Here is an 18,568-nt window from a genome sequence, read left to right as displayed (position 1 = left end):
CCAGGGGTTGATTGAAGGGGGTGTAAGTGTTGGGATATTTATAATAGAGCATTAGAATCACAACAGTATTATAGTCTGCATAACTCTGATGATAAGTCAGCGTTTCACTAAATTCTAAGTTTTATTTCATCCATCAAACCTTTCCCTGAGAGTTGGTTTAATAATTTTTCTCCTGCTCAAGCACCAACGTTCAGATTGGTACCAAGGAACAGCAAAACATTAAACAATGAAGTGCTGTTGTATGTAAACCTTTTTTCAGGTAATCAGCCAGAGCTGACTCATCTCTGAGTGTTTCCTTATGCACATTAAAGGGAACAGTTGCTTTTAAATTTAGTGGTTCCTTCTGTCACTCTCTTGTCCTTCTGCAATCTCAAGCTGAAGCAACAAACAGAAGCTTATCTTGATGACCAGTAAAGAAGTTCAATTTTCTGACTTTTAATTTTAAATTTTAAATTTTCTGACTACTTGTATTGTGGAATATAAAGAGTGCATAATGAGAGCACAGCATCTCCTGGGCCCCAAAAATGGTATGAGTAGTTTTGTGTGGAGCAGTGGGGTGAACAAGACTGTGTTGTTAACATGCTGCTTAAGTAATCAACCTCTTCAGTTACTTTTTCTTTTTTATATATGCTCAGTGAAGCCCATCCTTGCTGTCCTTCAAAAGCAAAGACACAATATCTGTGGCACTGCTGACTGCAGCACGACTAGGACTGGATTCAGATTTCCATAATTATAATCATGGTACCACAGAACAATGATTTTTCCTAGAGCCACCATGTACTCACAGATAAAAGATGTATTTCAAAACCTGACCAGTGTCTTTTCCTGTGTGAACAGGTTAGTTAAACTCAGAAAACATCTCAAACCAAACAGGTAAACAAAGGGAGTTGTGTTAAACTTAACATGATATCTCCCCCAATTTGTTGCCTGCCCAAAAGTGCTGGACTGCTTTCAGGCACTAAACTCAATAAAGGATGTCTGAGCAAAAACATACACTGTTCAGGCACTTCATTATCCTCCAGATCAACAGCACTCTGGCACCAGCCAAAATTTCCCCACTCAGTTCTGTGTCAGTCAAGAGTTAATGTTGCCATATCAGTTTAGAAATTGTAAGCACCAAGAAAAATAAGATTTCTCATTTCTACTTAGAACACAGCGCTTCTTGCTACTTAAAATCTGCAGCCTCTGCACTTTCCAAAGAAATGTATTTTATTTCAGAGCATAACAGTAGCACTTTGTAAACACAGTTACAAAACTGTAAATCTTGATTTACTCCTAGACAGATGCAAACATTTTGTCAATTGTAACCTGTGGGTAGCAAACCAGGATCTCGTTTATGGAGGTTCTCAGTGTTTTTCAGACCTGGTATAAATGAATCGCCTTTCTTTCATGAGCTCCCTTCCCAATTTGTCAGCTTACTAGACAAAACATCTCTAGCTCTAGTCTCGAATGTGCTCAATCTTTAACAGATATTTTCACTTTGATACATACGGTATAAGGACGCAGTCATAAATTGGCTGGGGAGGAATTTGAAAGATGCATCTGCGCTAAAACTCTGGTTTTTCTCTGAAAAGCATTTGCTATTCTGTGGGGAAGGGAGCTGTCGTTGCTCACAACGGTGACGGCCTGTGTGCCCCCTGGGCGGGGGCTGACACCCAGCCGGACGCCCTGGAGCCCACGCCGCCGCCAAGCCTGCAGCCCTCCTCGGGGACTTGCGGCCGGCGGCGCCGCCCAGCTACCTTTCGTCTTTGCCAAATCCCGGCCCGGCTCGAGTCCTTCCTCTCGGGGACAGTCGCGGCCCGGAGCAGACTGCGGTCCGGTTCGGCCACTGGGGCCTGGCGGCTGCCCGCCCGCTCTGCCCGGGACAGCCCAGGCGCCCGTCGAGCCGCTCCCGCAACCGCGGCGGGTCCCGGCCCGGCCCGACCCACCCGCGGCCGGCTGTCGACCCTCGCTCGGCCGCGCCCTCTCCACACGTCCCCGTCGCCTCTGTCCTTCCACCGCCGCAGCCCCGACGGCGATCGCGGCCCACGGGCCGGAGAGGGCTTGTGCGAAGCCCGGGGCGCGGGTGGCGCGGGCCGGGGCCCTGCGAGCCCGTGGCGGCTGCTCCCGGTGCCGGCACACCGCACGAAGCGGGATCGCGCTCAGCTGGACGCGCTGACCGTAGGGGGCGACCCCGGTCCTGTCGGGAAAGGGTTCCGCGGGGGAGCTGGGAGAGCACCGGGTGTCCACAATACCTGCGCGGGTCCCGGCGCAGCCTCCCCGCTTTCCCCGGCCGCGCGGTGTCCTGCAGGGCAAGCTGCGGGACGAGCGGCCGGTGCGAGCGGCCGTCGGTGGCACCGACCCCAGCCGGGGCCTCGGAGCAGCTGGGCAGCCTGCGGTGGGCAGAGATAACTCCTAGGGAAGCTCTCCTACTGCCGCACCCCTCGGGTGTTTCCCAACGCCCGTCCAGGGAGGGGCTTCCGGCTGTGCCCCGTCCGCAGGGACGACGGCCGAAGGAGCCGAAAAGTTTCGGAGCCTACTGCGGCCGCCGGCCCCCCGCCTCCCCCGTACGGGCCATCCCTCCTGACGGGCCGGGTCTCCTGCCAGAGAGTGGTTATTCATCGCAGGAACAGAAGCGAAAGGAAACGAGCGGGCAGACCCGATGTCTTTCGGGCCCTCCGACACGGATTTACCGTGCTCACCGAAACCAGGACATCCTTACAACGTTGTGCCTCTGTATTTATGAACAGCCCGCCATGTTGCCTTCTATTACGATAGGGGCAAAATGCTCTTTTACATAATCTGATGGCTACTCTAATTCCCTCTGTCCCCAGCACTTTCCCTGAGTGACAGAGTGACACAATTAGCATAGGTGCTTAAAAAGTCAACTTCTGCATCAAGTGTTCACCGCGATTTCAGGAACGCAGGGATGCAACACTTGGTTTGAACATGCACGACTTTCATCCAGATAGTGGTTTCAGATGCAGTGACCAAGAGTTGAAATAAATGAAGTAAGTTCCACACCGGGATGTCGAAATTACTCCCTGCACTTCTGCTTGCAGTGCAAGGGCCAGCGCTCTAAAAACATGCGGGGCTGCATCTCACTGGCTCCCTTCTTGCCATCTGCCTCTGCGCCCCAGCGCCCTCTTGAAGGGAAGGAAAAAATGCTAAAAATGTTAAAAATGCTAAAAAAAAAAAATTAAAAAGCAAATTGCATCGAATTCTTGGTCTTGGTAGGGGAACTACAGGCTCAGGAATTCAGTTAGGAAGTAGGAATTTTTCCCTTCGACTGATCTTGCCACTCAAAACTAAGCATCAGAGAGCTCTACTGGAAGAGCTGTGAAAAAAAGCTACATTTGCAGCCCTGGAAGATCCTAGACCCGCAAACCGAGGACAGACCGCCTGACCCAATGAAAGTGCATTGCACTGATTTGGAAAACGAGTAATTGTTAAGAGTCTGGATTCGTTTCTTTCCCGTTAAATCAGCCCAGAGTCAATTATTCAGGGCTAGTCCAAACCCTGCATCTTTTACCGCTGGCTAGGATCAGTGGGGGTGCAAACGCAGAGAGAGCAAGACTGAGGGCGCTGGCTCGGTTCTTTCTTCCACAGCCCACAGAGGTTCCACAGCCCAAGACACGGCACTCTACTGATGAAAAACCTCTGGATACTTGCAGGTGTGCAAACACCCGAGTAGTGCAAAGAGATGGTTGAGACAAGAGAAGGGAGCGTCCGGGGAAGTGAACCTTGTCCCGCACAGGTGTCTCTGTGCCGTCCCGCCTCTCCGGGGCGAGTGGCAGCAGCTGCTGGGGGGAGATGGGGTGGCGTTCCGCTGAGGGCACGGCGTGTCCCCGCGGTCTTCCCAGCCCTGCGACGCGCCCGTCCCGCCGGCAGCGCGGAGGGACCCGCCGGGCGGGCGCTGGGATGTGCCGTTCGGGCACCGACAGCCCCTTGCCCAGCGGGACCAGTCGGGGGTGGGCACCCGGTTCACCTGGTCTCGGTGCCCGTTTTTCGTAAGGTGACCACAGTGGCAGTATTAATTTCTTGCAGAAGTTGTTTTAACGGCAGAACCGGTGTCGCTGAAGAAGGCTCTAGAGAGAAGCACTCAGCCGCACGGCCTTGCAGCGCGGTGCAGTCTCTGATGAAGGAGAGCGTATGCCAACACCCTCTCGTTTAAACAGCCCCAATTCTCCGCGTTCAGTATGTTCTTCGTGCTGTATCGTATTCGTCAAATATTTAAGAGATCTCTTCTGTGTGGAACTGGTCAGCGCTCGCACCTACATACATCCAGGTATAAGTCCTGAGAGAGAGGAATCAGGACCAGATACAGTCCCCGTCGGAGTCCCCTGTTCTTCTCCGCTCTCAGCCTCAGCAAGATCAGGCCAGAGCCACCCTGTCCGCCACACGGCAGGTTCCCCTTCCCTCCCGTCTCAGCCGAGACCGCGACGACCCGCCGCGGGGTCCTACCCGGCCCCCCAAAAGGGGACACATCCTTCTGATGTGCGCAGAGACGGCAGTGGAAGAGCAGGGTGCGCAAGAGTCGGGAATTCTCTAGAGCCTGCGTGTCTGCCTGTTTCCATCTCTTCAGAAAACGACGCAGGGAATATTTATTAAAATATCGTGGGCATGAAATTTAAGCGATGAAGTTTAGACTGGACTGCGGAGAGATGGGTGATAAAGGTGCACGGGCCAAGGTGTATGCCGGATAACCAAGCCCAAATACTTCCCACGTCCACCCTGTACACGTTATCGCGTTTCCCACCGCTTCTCAGAAATAAATAACGCCTCTCTTCAATTAGCTCGGCAAAACCGCTCACCTCTTGCGAAGCCCCTTCGGCCATAACAATAACCCGGATCTGCTGACGGACTGTTCTCTGGGCGCGTTTTCCTCCTGACTCCCGGAACCTCTCGCCCCCCGGGGCAGCCGACCCAGCCTGCGGCTCCGCGCAGCCATCGCAGAGGCCCTGGGTGGGCCCCGCCAAGCACCGCACCCCGCGGCGCGGCCCCTGCCCCGCCTCCGCTGAGACCCTCGCTCTGCGCGGGGTCGCTCCGAAGGCTGGGAGCGGGCGGAGAGACCGGGGCAGCCAGCGCAGCCCGGCCCGCTCGTCAGCTGGCGGAGCCGCCTCCGGACACGGTACGAAACGCGGAGATATCCCGCATGCTGGTTTTCCTCGAACACCGCAGTATGAATTACCGCTGCTCGTAAGCTCAGGATCGCAGCGGGAAACAACGCGCAGATTAACTTTGTTGACTCCTACCGCTGTATTTCCAGAGGGAAAAGGTGCATAGGAAGGGGGTAATTTCATAGAAATCTAACCCGCAGCCTTCCTCGGAGCGCGCACCAACCTCATTAATTATCTCGTTGAAGGCGCAGGAAAAGCACCGACGATCCACAGCCCCGACGCTGCGGCCGTGCCCGATCCGACGCGCCCGGGCTCGCCACGGGCTTTCATCACGGTGGCCCGGCCCCGCTGCAACGCATCCCTCGGAGCCCCCCGCCAGGTGCTCATTTTCTGTCGTGCTACCTGCGACAGACGACAGTAGTGCCTCTGTCAGTCACGGATGGGGAGACCCGCGTGAGGGGCAGGATGGGGGCTCGGCAGGGTCCGCGCTGGTGCTGCTCCGAGCACTCGGCCCCTGCCGCCCTGACTTGCTCCGCGGCGGGCAGAAAACAGAGCCCAGGGGGGAACCTCGGGCAGAGGGACAGGGAGCAGAGCCCCGCGCTGCGGGGCCGAGGAGCGGTGACCGGCCGCTCTGTGGGGCCGCAGCCCGTCGCCTGTGGGGCGGGTGCTCAGGCCGGATCGGGGCCCGCATTTGGGTGGGAGGTGGCGCAAGCACACGCCGGGCCCTCAGGAGAGACGCCAGAAAGCCGGCTCGGGGTCGACACAGGTGCTGGCCGGGGCTGGGCCGGGGCTCCCAGGGGCCGGCGTTGTCCGTGTCCGTGCCGCTGCTCGGAGCTCTGGACTCCGGGCCGGACGTCGATAGCGCTGCGCCCGAGCCGCGTCACGGCCGCGGCAAGCCCCAAACCCTGCTTGCCTCGCTGAGGCAGCGGTGTCGGGGGCACCCAGACTGGATGTCAGTGAGATTCTGCCCACGTTTAGATCGGTTGGACAGAACGTTGGACAAACGAGTAATTGACGGGACATTCCGGCTTCACCGGGGTTCGGCACAGCCGAGTTTTAGTTCCCTAAGACCGGGTCCTGGGATTTGAAAAAAAAAAAAAATTATCATCTTTTTTAGAGGAAGAATAGGGGGCGGCTTCTTTCATACAGCTCCTCAAACGCTTTTATCAAAATTTCCTTTTATCAAATCCATCATGGTTTTTAAGTGTCGGGACAATTCTCTCAGATCGCTCAGACTGCAGAATCTGACAATTCTCTCAGATTACTGAGGCTCAACCACGTTTTGCATAATGGTGAGGTGAGGCTGGACCTCACAGGTGAGGGAAAAGATAGAAACTAAACGATAAGTTTAATTGAAAGCAGCTGGCTAGTTAAACACGTGTCTAGAAGTAGATACCCGGTTATTTACCTCACCTGCGAAGAATAAACTACTGCTTTCTTCTCCTCTAGTGTCTCGAGAGCACCATCAGTGTTTGGTGCAAGAGAACTCTGCGGACAAGATTTATGATCGTGAAGAAAGGGTGTCTGTAATCTACAAGCTCTCCTCGGAGGGACTCCGGCTGGTCCTGCAGGTAGTGAGAGGCAGCCAGCCTCCGCGCCATCGCGGTGTTAATCGGCAGCACCTGTGGGAGCGCAGAGCCGGAGGAACGCTTCCGCAGCTCAGGCCCTTCTATTTTAACTAAATGAGAAAGGGTTATTACGGGATTTCGGAGGTGCAAGTGGGAGGTGAAGTCGTGAGCTGAGTGCGGGAGCTGTGAGTTTGAGCTACAGGATTCGCTCGGGCTTTGGGATTCGGGATTCAGAATTCAGAAATGTGGGAAAATCGTTCCCGTCACATGGGCTCTCGCTTTCCTCCGTGTTTGTTTCCTTCGCTCACAGGGGGATGTAACTGGAACGTGTACTTAGACTGGGGTGGTGGGGGAAAGCTGTAGCAAAAGATAAATACAAGCGAGGGAGTTCTGGCGAGGAGGAGGGTTGCTTTTTTGCTGTTGTTGTTGACGTTGGGGGGGTTCTGTGCCTCCTCCCCTCATTAGACCCGCACGGGCTCGCTAGTGGAGATAACGGCCCCGCTGCGCTGGAAGGCGGGTTCTGTGCAGGAGGTGAGGCCAGAGGGGCAGGTCCACCCACTTGAAAACAAAACTTTTTTCCTGCAGGCGCTGAGAGCAGAGACCGGCGCGAGGTCCCCGGAGTCGGCTCGCCGCCCGCCGGGGGCTGGTATGTGGTAGGGTAGGGTCATGTATTGGAAGAGTGACCCGATGTTCGTCTGCAGGCTGGAGGACAAGGACCTGCCCGCGCTTGGCGGCCCGGCGGAGAAGGTGCGCGGGCGGGGGGCGGCGCGGCTCGGGCGCCTGCTGCAGCTCGGAGAGTCTGGGGCCCCGGCCGTGGCGCTCCCGCCGGGTCCCGCGGGCACCGCGGCCGCCGCCAGGGGCCCGGCGGGACCCACAGGTGTCGGTGGGCCAGACCGGGCCGGCGCGGGGCTCCTGGGCGTGGCCGGGAGCTGACCGTGGTCTCCCCGCGCTCCCGCAGGCCAGCCCCGCAGCAGCTGACGAGGACTCCTGCTCTTCCTCCGCTGCCCTGTCGCCCTCCTCATCGCCGCGGTCCATGGCCTCAGGCTCGGGCTGCGCCCCCGGCAAGTGCGTTTGCAGCAGCTGCGGCCTGGAGATTGTGGACAAGTACCTGCTCAAGGTAACGGCGCCCGACCCGGAGCCCCCTTCGTCTGAGGAATTCCCCCACCGCAGAGGCCGGAGGGCGGCCCGCTTGGGGAGGGCCTACCCGGGCCGCCGGCAGTGCCCGGGGAGCCTCGAGGAACCGGGCCCGGTGGGATCCGAGGGTACAGCCCTCTAGGTCTCCGCTACGGCTCAGCCCTCCCCTCCCCGGGCCACGCGGAGCTGCCGCGGACTCGGGAGTGCAGAGTCCCGGCGCGTTTGTTCGCGGTGTTCGGGCCAGAGAGAGAGCCCTAGCTGCGGTCGGAGTTTTGGGTGCCGCTCCTTGCTCTGGGCTGCGTGTTCCTGACGCGACCGGAGAAGCGGGGAAGGGAACGGGAACGGGCGGTCCCGACCGCGGTGACTCCCGCGCGCTCTCCGTCAGACACAACCTACATTGTATTGAAGTGGGTCTGGGGGAACGACGTGAGTAAAAGTGCCTCTTGAGAAATGTGGAAATATATTATTCATGCAAAAGGTGGTCAACAAACATATTTGAAGGAAATTATCTGCGTGCGGAGTATTTCTCTTGTCTTAGCAACCGAGTAAGAGAATTTAAAAAGTAACAAACAAACCCAGGTGGCTTTAAACATGAAGTGTTACTGAGGGGGGGGGAGGGCGACGGGAGAGTTTATTTGCCTTTTCTATTACAGCCGTTAAAATTATTCTGGGTTAGATTTTTGCCGTCTTTCCTCTCAAAAGTGAGAGTAATGATCGTGGCAGAAGTCCGTTGATTTCATCAGCCTTAAACAAAGTTGATGTATACTTGCAAAGTGATAGTGGGTGACGCCCCTGGAAGTCTATCTGCGCTGTTACTAACCATCCGCTTAGGTCTTGATTGAGGTGAGGAGGTCCAAGGACAATGCCCTTGGCGGCCAGTATTCAATTAAAACGGGGTTGGTGCAGGAGCTGCCACACATCCCTGGTTCGGTTGACCCAGTCTCCCTAGCAGTAGCCTAGGCTGGCACAGAACGGATGGGTGGACAAGGAACAGAACTGACTTGAACTCAGTTTCAGTTCTGTTAACTCCCATGACATTTTGGCAACTCATTTGTAGTTTACTGATCACTGTTATCTCGTGTCTGAACAACCAGGATAGCAGGACTTGGAGCAAAAGACCTCTTAGTTATTTAGCCTTGAGTTTAAATTAGCTGTTACTGCTTCTTGTGTAGGCAGAGGAATCGATGCTGGTATGCTTCTGTTGAGCAGCAGCACACCTTCCAACTTCAGCCCTGTCAAGTGACAAGTAGGAGCACAGACAAATGACACCAAACGGGACAACTACAGAAGCTGCTGGTCCTGCTCTTGGGAAGAGCGTTGGTCTCTGAAGAAGGGGCAGCGGGGTCTGAGTGGCTGGGATGTCAGCTCACGTTGTGCAGAGCTGTGTGCCAGGGCTCGGCGCTGACCTGGGGCAGCCCGAGGAGCCTCGGCACGGCAGGACTGGCTGCGGGGCTGGCTCCGTTTGGCTCAGCGCTGCCCTCTGCTCTGCGGCCTTTCTGAGAGATGGTTGGGAGGGTGAGTTTGGCGACAGCTATCAACTGCTGTCAACAGTTTCATATATTGTGGTGTTACTTGTCAGCATTTGGGAAGGTGGTTGCCAACAAGGATAAGGGTTAGGAAAGCTTTGGGCAAACTGCAATATTACTGCCTGAAGACTGACTGAAACTGATGAATGTTGGAGTCCATGCCTTGCCTTCTCTGTCGTTTGTCTGGCCATGCTCTGATGAAAGGCATATCCTCGATTTGCTCAAATCTGCTTTCTCATAGGTAATATATGGGCTGTTTGGTGTGAGATGAGAAATTGGCTCAGCGGGAAAAAAGACCTTAGTCATTGTTCTGTTTTCAGAATGCCTCCTATACAGTATGGGATTATCCAGAGGGTTACTACTTAATTTCTGTGGTCACTGGGAGTCTTGACTTGTCAAGTGATTTATTTAGGTGATGCGCAGTGTTGGCACAATTAAGAGTTCCTTTTATAGAAAAGCAGAAATTAAAATAATTTCTCTCATTTTATTTATTTCATATGCTCCAAAATTATGTACATTTTCAAAAACACTGACTTCGATGGTATTTCATTATGGTGTTTAGTTTTGCTATGGACATATAGCAAAGATTTGATATTAAAGAAATATCAAGTTTGTTATTAAAAGACTTGCTGCTGTTTCAAAACTCAGATGCCATTCACCAATTTTGCTTTAAGAGAAATGTGGCAAACGGAGTGGTTCATGGTGTATATCTGACAGACTTTTTTTTTCCAGTTTCCTTTAAATTTTCCTTTCAGTTTAAAACAATACTCATGTTTTAGAATTTTAAATAACTTTGCAAGGTGTGGGGTTTTTTTGTTAGGCAGGAATTTATGCAGACTAGGAAACAGAAGTGTGTAAGTTAGTTGCCTTCCCAAGGTCACATAAGGCCTAGACTTGCTTTCTTACTCTAAGGCTGTGAGAACAGAACTGGGCACGAAATAACAGTATGCAACTTGTATCTCTTGCTTCCTCTTCTACCGTTTTAGTTACAAACCCATGAAAGCTTATTCTGAAGACCTGAATCAACTTGGTTAACCTTTAATATGCATGCAGTTCTATAGAGAAAATGTTTTGCATTCAAGATAATTTTTCTGTGAATCGTAGTGCATAAAACTTTGGACCATTTCTGGAAAAAAGCAGGGTTTGTAAATACAAAATACAATGTTGGTAGTACAAGTTATTGAGGGGTATTTTTCTGATGGGTTTTTGCAGGTAAATGACCTCTGCTGGCATGTGCGCTGCCTCTCATGCAGCGTTTGCAGAACATCCCTGGGAAGGCACACCAGCTGCTACATCAAAGATAAAGATATCTTCTGCAAACTTGATTATTTCAGGTATATAATCCAGGAATATAATTTATCAGATATTTTGTTATTATTGCTTGTTACTTTTCACTTCAACCACAACTCAAAATTCACTTGAGACTCTTTCTTTTCCATTTGCTAGATTTATTTCCAGCAGTTTGAACTCTGACTTTTCTTGAGGAGGGGCTTGGGGAACCCTAAGACTGTGTAATGTGATTGCCTGCTAAATTTCCCATCTGCCCTTCCCCTGTTGTGCAAAGCTGTTGTGTTTATACCATCGTTTACTTGTGTACGCACCGAGGGGAAAAAAAGTCAGAGTCCCTGTCACAGTGTGGTTATTGTGCTATGATAGTCCCTGCTATCATATGTGCAAAGAATTGTCCTTGGGTAATGCTGGCTGAGAATGCAATGTAAAATTGAGATGTCTGTTTGGAACAGTGCTTCACTGGTGTGGGGCTTAAGGCATTACAAGGAGCTGCAAAATCAACCCAGAATAAATCCCTAGATACTTTAAAGAAGCTTTCAGAAGTTATACCTTTCTGTGATCAGTTTGATTTAGAATGTGATTCTTTCAAAATTACAGGCAAATCTCACAAGGAAGAATGTTATTTGTGTTGGCAGTGTAGTATTCAGGATGCAAAGTCTTGGATCCAGAAAGCAGCAAAAATTGTTGCTGTTAATTTTGATGTGATTGCTAGTACTTCTCTAGTTTGATTTTTAGACCAAACTATTTCTGGAATTCTCAGCTGTGCAGTGAATAGATTGCATCCAGCTAATTAAATTTGATGCTGAGTGGGAGGGGGCAAGCTGAGTGCTATAAATTTCTGAAAAAACTAAATTTTGTGGGACTCGAGAAAACTTTGGTCTGCAGAGACCTTCAGGACAAATCCTTATCTAAGTAATAAACATATTTTAGTGGCTAGTTTCCTCTTCAAAGAGAAATTTTCTCGTGTAATACTGTAAATGCAGATTTTTTAGTTTATTTAAAAATCATGATGTAATGTGGATTGAGGAAATAGCTATGAAGATACAGTTTTCTCCCCTTCTGCTGAGGATGCTGAAAGATTAGTAAAAGGGTAATGTAGCTGAATATATTAGTTCAGGCTACCACTACAGTAGTGTGAAATACATTTGGAAAATTGGAAGAATTTTGGACAGTCTGCTGTTTCCATCTTTCAGCTTTTCAGAGTGATTATCTTTATAAAAGGAATGATGAGGAGCTATGAATTCATGCAGCAGTTAAAATGCTTCAGCATTGCTCTTTGCCTTCTGAAAATACTACTAACCCCTCTGTACTTCAGTAGTGTCTTGCCTTAAGCTATCATATAGAAACCTGCTGACCTTTTTTTTTCTTTTTGCAATGCCAAGGCAGTGGTGTCATGGGTTTCAGCTGCGCTGCCACACCGCGGTGATCCCTAATCCCCCCGGAGCTTGGCTTTGCCCCAGACGGTGTCCAAGCCCCTGGTGTTTGCCGTTCTCATTGCAGGCGGTACGGCACTCGCTGCTCCCGCTGCGGCCGGCACATCCACTCCACAGACTGGGTCCGGAGGGCCAAAGGGAACGTGTACCACCTGGCGTGCTTCGCCTGCTTCTCCTGCAAAAGACAGCTCTCAACCGGGGAGGAGTTCGCTTTGGTTGAGGAGAAAGTCCTCTGCAGAGTACATTACGACTGCATGTTGGACAATCTGAAAAGAGAAGTTGAGAACGGTAACACAGTGCTTGTGTTAAGAGAGTGCTATGTTTGTGGTTCAGATTTAATTGAATTGTTGGGGTTTACTTCATTTTCCATACTGAGCGATAACTGACGAGTTTTACTGAGACTGGAAGCACAGGTTTTTGAATCAAAATAATGCTAAATGATTTTACATTTGGGGGATTTTATTTATTTGTTTTGGTTTTGTTGTTTCTGGGTTTAGTCTGTAGAACTTGTTTTGTATCCTAAGGAAAAGAAAGCAACAGCATATCCTGTTGAAAACATCATGTTGTATTTATTTCTTCCCTCACTTGCAAGGGAGCTGTTTAGGGCATAATATGTTATGGTGCTAGATCAATTTAATTTTGAATAGAACACGGGGTTTTTAAAGCTGAAATTCAGCTGACCAGCTGCTCTTGGTTACTGTTGGAGAAGTCTGACTTATAACATGGTTATGAATGTTTAGAAGGCAGTGGGTTTTTGGGTTTTTTTCTTTTTAATATTTCAGGTAATGGGATTAGTGTGGAAGGAGCATTACTAACAGAACAAGATGTTAATCATCCAAAACCAGCAAAAAGAGCTCGGACCAGCTTCACAGCAGATCAACTCCAGGTAGTAACAGTGCTAAAAACTTGTATAGCTCAGGTTATGTGCGCTGGATCAATACAAAGTTTTATGCATACTGGGAAAAGAAAAGCTTGAAGGCTTTAAACTATTTCATGAGCTATCAAGACACAGCATGTTTCTGGAAGTTTAACATGAAATAGTACTCTTCAAGCTCTTTATTTCCCTGGGGGCAGATTGTAATTCTGAAGAGTGGAAACAAAAAGGTGGTTCTATTTTGATTGCTTGATGAAATCTATTTAATCAGCCGTTTACATCGCTAAACATAATAAAGAAAATATTTTTTAGATTATGTAATGTGAAAAGTTGTACTAAAGATGCGTGTACTGTATGTGACTTCAAGACATTAATAGGATGGAAGTTGAATTGTCATGCTTGCATCTCCTCTGCTTTCCAGGCTTCTTGTCTTTTTGTTGCCTTGACAAGAGTTTACTCCTATTGAGACAGTCCAGCGTTATTTCAAACTCTAGATAACTGCTTTATTTAAATTAGCTTTCTAGGGAAAAACACTAAGATGTGGCCAGTAAGAGCGGATGGTAAGACAAGATTTAGAGGTTTTTACCTGTAGTGAAAAGGAAGCTGTGACTTTCTACCTAATCCTGGTTGTACATCCTTGTCTTTGGTTTAGCAGACCTTTTGAATTTCTGGTCACAGTGTGAGTTCTGTTTTGTTGGCGTGTGCTCTTATTCATAGTGAAAGCAGTTGAGAAACTCATCTTGAGGAGTTATAACATGTAAGGTGTTAAAGTAGTGCTATATAAAAGAGCATGGGGTTGTTCAAAGCTTGGGCTCCTATTTTTATAGTCATGACTGGAGACAGAAGATGGTGTTAACACAAAACAAGTACATAAACAATAATCCAACCAGGTGCACAGGGCAAGGGCTCTGGACTTGCTGAGCTTGAACTTCAGCAAAAGGGAACTTTTTTCCCCTGCAAAAGCTGAAAGGGAGGTAGGACCAGCCATCAGGATGCAACTGTTTTCAGGGCTTGTTCCCAGGGCTGTCACTGAAACTTCCATGTTCCCTTCTTTTTGTGTTTAAAGTAGATTGAAACATTTTAAAGCAAACTGTAACATATTTTACAATCGACTGTTAAAAAATGTCACAATCTACTGTGTTTGAGGTCTTTTGGTATTTTGTGATACTTTCTATCTGCTTGTTGCACCTCTGTTCCTATCCTGGAGACTGCTGTAAGATTTGACTTCCAATGAAGAGAAACATTGTAGGAATAAGTGTACTGTCAGAGCAGCAGTATGTAATTACTCACCTCACAAAGTACTTGTACAAAACAATGTCCACGCTTTTTTGATGTTTTTGTTCAGTAGCATTTTCCAGGACCTAAAGGGGCTCCAGGAGAGCTGGAGAGGCAGTTTGGATAAGGGCCTGGAGTGACAGGACAAGAGGGAATGGTTTCCTACTGCCAGAGGGCAGGGACAAATGGGATATTGGGAACAAATTCTTCCCTTTGAGGCTGGTGAGGCCCTGGCACAGGGTGCCCAGAGCAGCTGTAGCTGTAGCTGCTCCTGGATCCCTGGCAGTGTCCAAGGCCAGGCTGGACAGGGCTTGGAGTACCCTGGATAGTGAAAGGGATCCCTGCCCATGGCATAGGGTTGGAACAAGGTGAGCTTTTAAGGTCCCTTCCAACCCAAATCAGTCTGTGACTCTATGAAAAATTACAAAAGCCAATAGTTTCTGAATGTGGAAAGTAGTAGCCTGAATCTTCAAAGATGAAGCCAGGCAAAGTATAACAGATCAAAAATCCAAAGAAGAGAAAATAATGCTTGGAAATTGCTGAAGATACCCTGCAGAAATCCATGAAGGCCTACTTTCATAAATAGAGCAAATCCTTAAAGCCTGTAAAAGTCTTCAGGATGAAGTAAATTGGCATTTACTTCCTAAAAACAAAAGGTGTAACTTAGATCCTTAAGACAAGTGCTGACTTCAATTTTTTGTCGAGAGATGAGTAACCAAACCATCAAAAAAGTCATGTCAGCCAAGGTGGAGCCTTTGTTTCTTGGGCTGGTGAACAGTAAAGGAAACAGTGTGTTCCTGCATCCTCCACAGAGATGCAAAGATCAATTACTCCATATAACATAGGATGCAGATAATGATTGACAAGTTCAGGGTGGTGATCATGGCTCATGCCTCTTTTTATGCTGTGAGCTGCTGCTATAGGTTTTTATTGAGCATATTTGAGTTGCAAAGCAATTAATTTTCTCCTACAGTTCTTTTAATGCAATTTTACAAAGGATCTCTTCCAGTCTTTACTGCTTCCAAGCAGAATCCATTTCTATAATTTCTGGGAAATGTCACAGCTCAGTCAAGCATAGCAAGGAGTTGTATACTTCGGTGGATTTTTTTTTTTTTTTTTTTTTTTTTTAATGTGTTGGATACTGTCTAGAGACTAGTGATCACAAAAAAACCCCAGGCTCCTGAAGACAGGCAAGGAGTAGTACGATAGCCTGAAAAGACTGTCTAATGTAGCTTTTGACACAAATGCTCCTGCAATCTTATATCTTGCCTTTTCAGGTTATGCAAGCACAGTTTGCTCAGGACAACAATCCAGATGCACAGACACTTCAGAAACTGGCAGAAAGAACAGGCTTGAGCAGGCGTGTTATACAGGTAACATTGTGAAGTTACTTGACTCACAATCTGGTACTCATCCACTGGAAATGCTCAGTCACAATTTTCTCTGAGCTTATTCTAACATGGAAAAAAATCCTAATCTGATTTAACTTTAGACAACATGCTTAGTCAGGAATAGGTCTAAAATAAGCATCATAATTTGGAAAACTTGCTGTGTTTCTCTCCTCACTTTGTGTGGAGGATTAAGTCTTCTAGGAAGAAACTTCTCAGCCTAAAAAGCATAGAAAGTTATTCTAAATACATATTTCTGACTGTAGTATTCTGTTTTTAAGACCTGCACTCTTTTTGAAAGTGTCTTATGGTATGACATTAGGAGCAAGTGAGTATCTAGTAATTTGTTCTAGAGAACAGAGTTTAAATATATACCCATGTCAACCAAAACTGAAACACAAACTTGGAATTTTTGCTTGAAGATGTTTCTCAGCAAACATATGGATGCATTGTTATATCTAAACATGATTTTAAAATATAATACAAATTATATATTTATGTATTAATATCAATAAAAATAAATTTTGAGTTACCTTGGCTCATTCTAGCCTGGAAGACTGACAGTATTTCTGTAGAAATGAGGTATCTGGCTGCTGTAATTAATAACAATAAAAAGAAAAGCATCTTGCATGCTTTTCCATGTGAAAAGACAAGTGGGTTTCCATATGAAAAATATGTTTTGCTGTCAGTAGTTCCAGGCAGGGAGAAGGCTGTGTCTGGGATGTGCAGTTCAAGCAGAGTGGGTGATGTTGCTTGGCCTGGGGGACACTGGCCCCAGGAGATGCCCAGACCCCCACTGTGCCTGTCCCTGTTCTTGGTGAGCTGCTGGGTACTGAAGACACATTCCTCACTTGACCACACTTGTAGGTTTAGAATGGGTATTTCTTCATTTGAACTGTCAGCACTGTGTCAAAGGCCCAATTAACTATGTAAACTCAGCTTAAGATAAACTCCAAGGCTGTTGCGCTAGTATTGAATGCAATCTACCAACGTGATGTGTATTTCCCTCCTTTTCAGGTGTGGTTTCAGAATTGCAGAGCACGCCATAAGAAACATGTTAGTCCTAATCATTCATCTACTGCTCCTGTCACAGCAGTTCAGCCCTCCAGGTTGTCTCCACCCATGTTAGAAGAAATGGCATACTCTGCATATGTACCGCAGGATGGGACTATGCTCACTGCTCTGCACAGCTACATGGATGGTAGGTATAAAAGCTTTGCTGTTTTTATCCTTATAAAAACATTATCAGCTATAGCAAGAACAGTTTACAAAGTTCTGGTTAAAGAAACCTAATGGATATATCAATACTGTACTTACTACCTACACCTCATTAAGAAAGCAGTAGCCCTTAATTGGAGTAGCATGGCTGAAGATCTGAGTATGAAGACAAGGATTTGTGCTTCTCCTAGACTATTAAAACAAGAATAAGAAATTAAATAATTATTTAAACATCTACTTCACATATTTTAATAATACATAATTTTAATGAAAATTGTTTGCCACTTGCTCCTTGTTTTTTATCCCATGGACTGTGAGTATGCACAATCCAGCAAATTCTGAGAGCTTCAGCTTCCCTTGAAGTAATGTGCAATGGGGAGGGAGGGGGAGAGCCTGGTGCTTCAGTCTTTGTCTTATGACCCAGCAAGTCAACAACTTTGGCTCTTATTTGTTATTAGGAGGGACTGTGAAGGTTTTGGGAGAACCAGGCTGAGCTGCATGTGTGGCCTGAGCCAGAGGAAAGCCTTTGGTTTTCCTCCAGAGCAGTAGTGTTAAGGTTGGCTTGGGAGGAGGAGTGCAGATGCTGTGTTAAAAACCAGAACATGCTGCACAGTTGGGACAGTGAACTGTCACTACCCAGTGGGATTTACTGACTTAGTCTTTTGCTACTTTCAGTGAAGTTGACTGGTACATATTTGTTTTTATAGCTCATTCACCGACAGCTCTTGGACTTCAGCCTTTGCTACCCCATTCAATGACACAACTGCCACTAAGTCACACCTAATTCCTTTTCATCAGGGATCTAAACTATTAAAGATGTAACCTTAAGTCATAGTGTATTGAAAATATCATTGGAAAGATATTAATGTTAACTTTTTATTTAACACTCAAAGCATTTTTGAGATAATTTTTGTCCAGGTATATATGTCTATTTAGCCTGCAAGACACTTTTATGGATTCTCCATAAGTAACTATTACATTGTTTACAAGCCTTATTAAACACCTTTTTGTATTGTCTGGAAGTAGTCCACTCTAGTTATGTGTGTGTTAATTTATTTGTCATCAAAAGAGCACTTTGCCTAAAAGAAAAAACTGACAGTTGTGCAAAATGTTTACAATTCTTTGTGAAATTGTAGTTTATCGTTAGTTTGTATCTGTAAGTTATTGCTAAAAGTATTACCTGTATTTGAGTTGTATACAGTCTATATGTTAAAGCTGATTTCTGTCAGTTTACAAAAATAAACTTTGGTTGCAAATATTTTCAAAAAGAACTGAATAAAGTTTCTGCTGCAGCATGCCAAGCAAAAATGTTGCTGTGTCTATGACCGAACTCTGATCGTTTGTCAAGTGCTTAACTTGAGTTTCCAATTTTAAGAGAAACTCCCTGATATACTGAGGAACATTACACTGAAGTCCTTCAGGAGGGCTCATATCTATTTCCATTGATAGTAAAAATCATTTAATGGACTTAGATGGGTCTTGACACTCCAAATCTGTGCTATACAAGTGAGTGCTGGCAAAGCAATGCTGTTCCTGAGGGTGCCCACCTGGAGGGAAGGAAATTGGGGATGTGTAGGACAGATTCTAAACTGTGACTTGGCAAGCGGAGAACCTGAAGTCACATCTGGTTTAACATTTTGAATCTTTCTTACTTCAGCTTTTGTGTTCTTCCATGTTTTTATCTTGTGATTTTGTTAAGCAGGGTGATATATAAGAAGCAATACTTAAACAGTCTGCTTTTTAAAAGTAAAATTGAGTTTGGC

At 47.6% G+C, this 18,568-nt stretch overlaps 1 protein-coding gene across 1 annotated transcript; it reads left to right on the top strand.

Moving 5' to 3' along the window:
* Positions 1 to 6,584: 6,584 nt before the first annotated feature.
* LHX8 (LIM homeobox 8) lies at positions 6,585 to 18,100 on the top strand. The gene is made up of 9 exons (XM_066325294.1): positions 6,585 to 6,670; positions 7,253 to 7,414; positions 7,626 to 7,784; positions 10,540 to 10,661; positions 12,118 to 12,338; positions 12,833 to 12,936; positions 15,477 to 15,572; positions 16,605 to 16,788; positions 17,513 to 18,100. Exons 2-9 carry the CDS (start codon positions 7,334 to 7,336, stop codon positions 17,587 to 17,589), a joined length of 1,044 nt encoding a protein of 347 aa, XP_066181391.1. The 5' UTR covers positions 6,585 to 6,670; positions 7,253 to 7,333; the 3' UTR covers positions 17,590 to 18,100.
* Positions 18,101 to 18,568: the final 468 nt, after the last annotated feature.

This window comes from Sylvia atricapilla, chromosome 9 (genome assembly GCF_009819655.1).
Source record: "Sylvia atricapilla isolate bSylAtr1 chromosome 9, bSylAtr1.pri, whole genome shotgun sequence".
In the NCBI taxonomy this organism is placed as follows: domain Eukaryota; kingdom Metazoa; phylum Chordata; class Aves; order Passeriformes; family Sylviidae; genus Sylvia; species Sylvia atricapilla.
The sequence above is the reverse complement of the archived record's forward strand: the minus strand, read 5'-3'. Positions and strand labels throughout refer to the sequence as shown.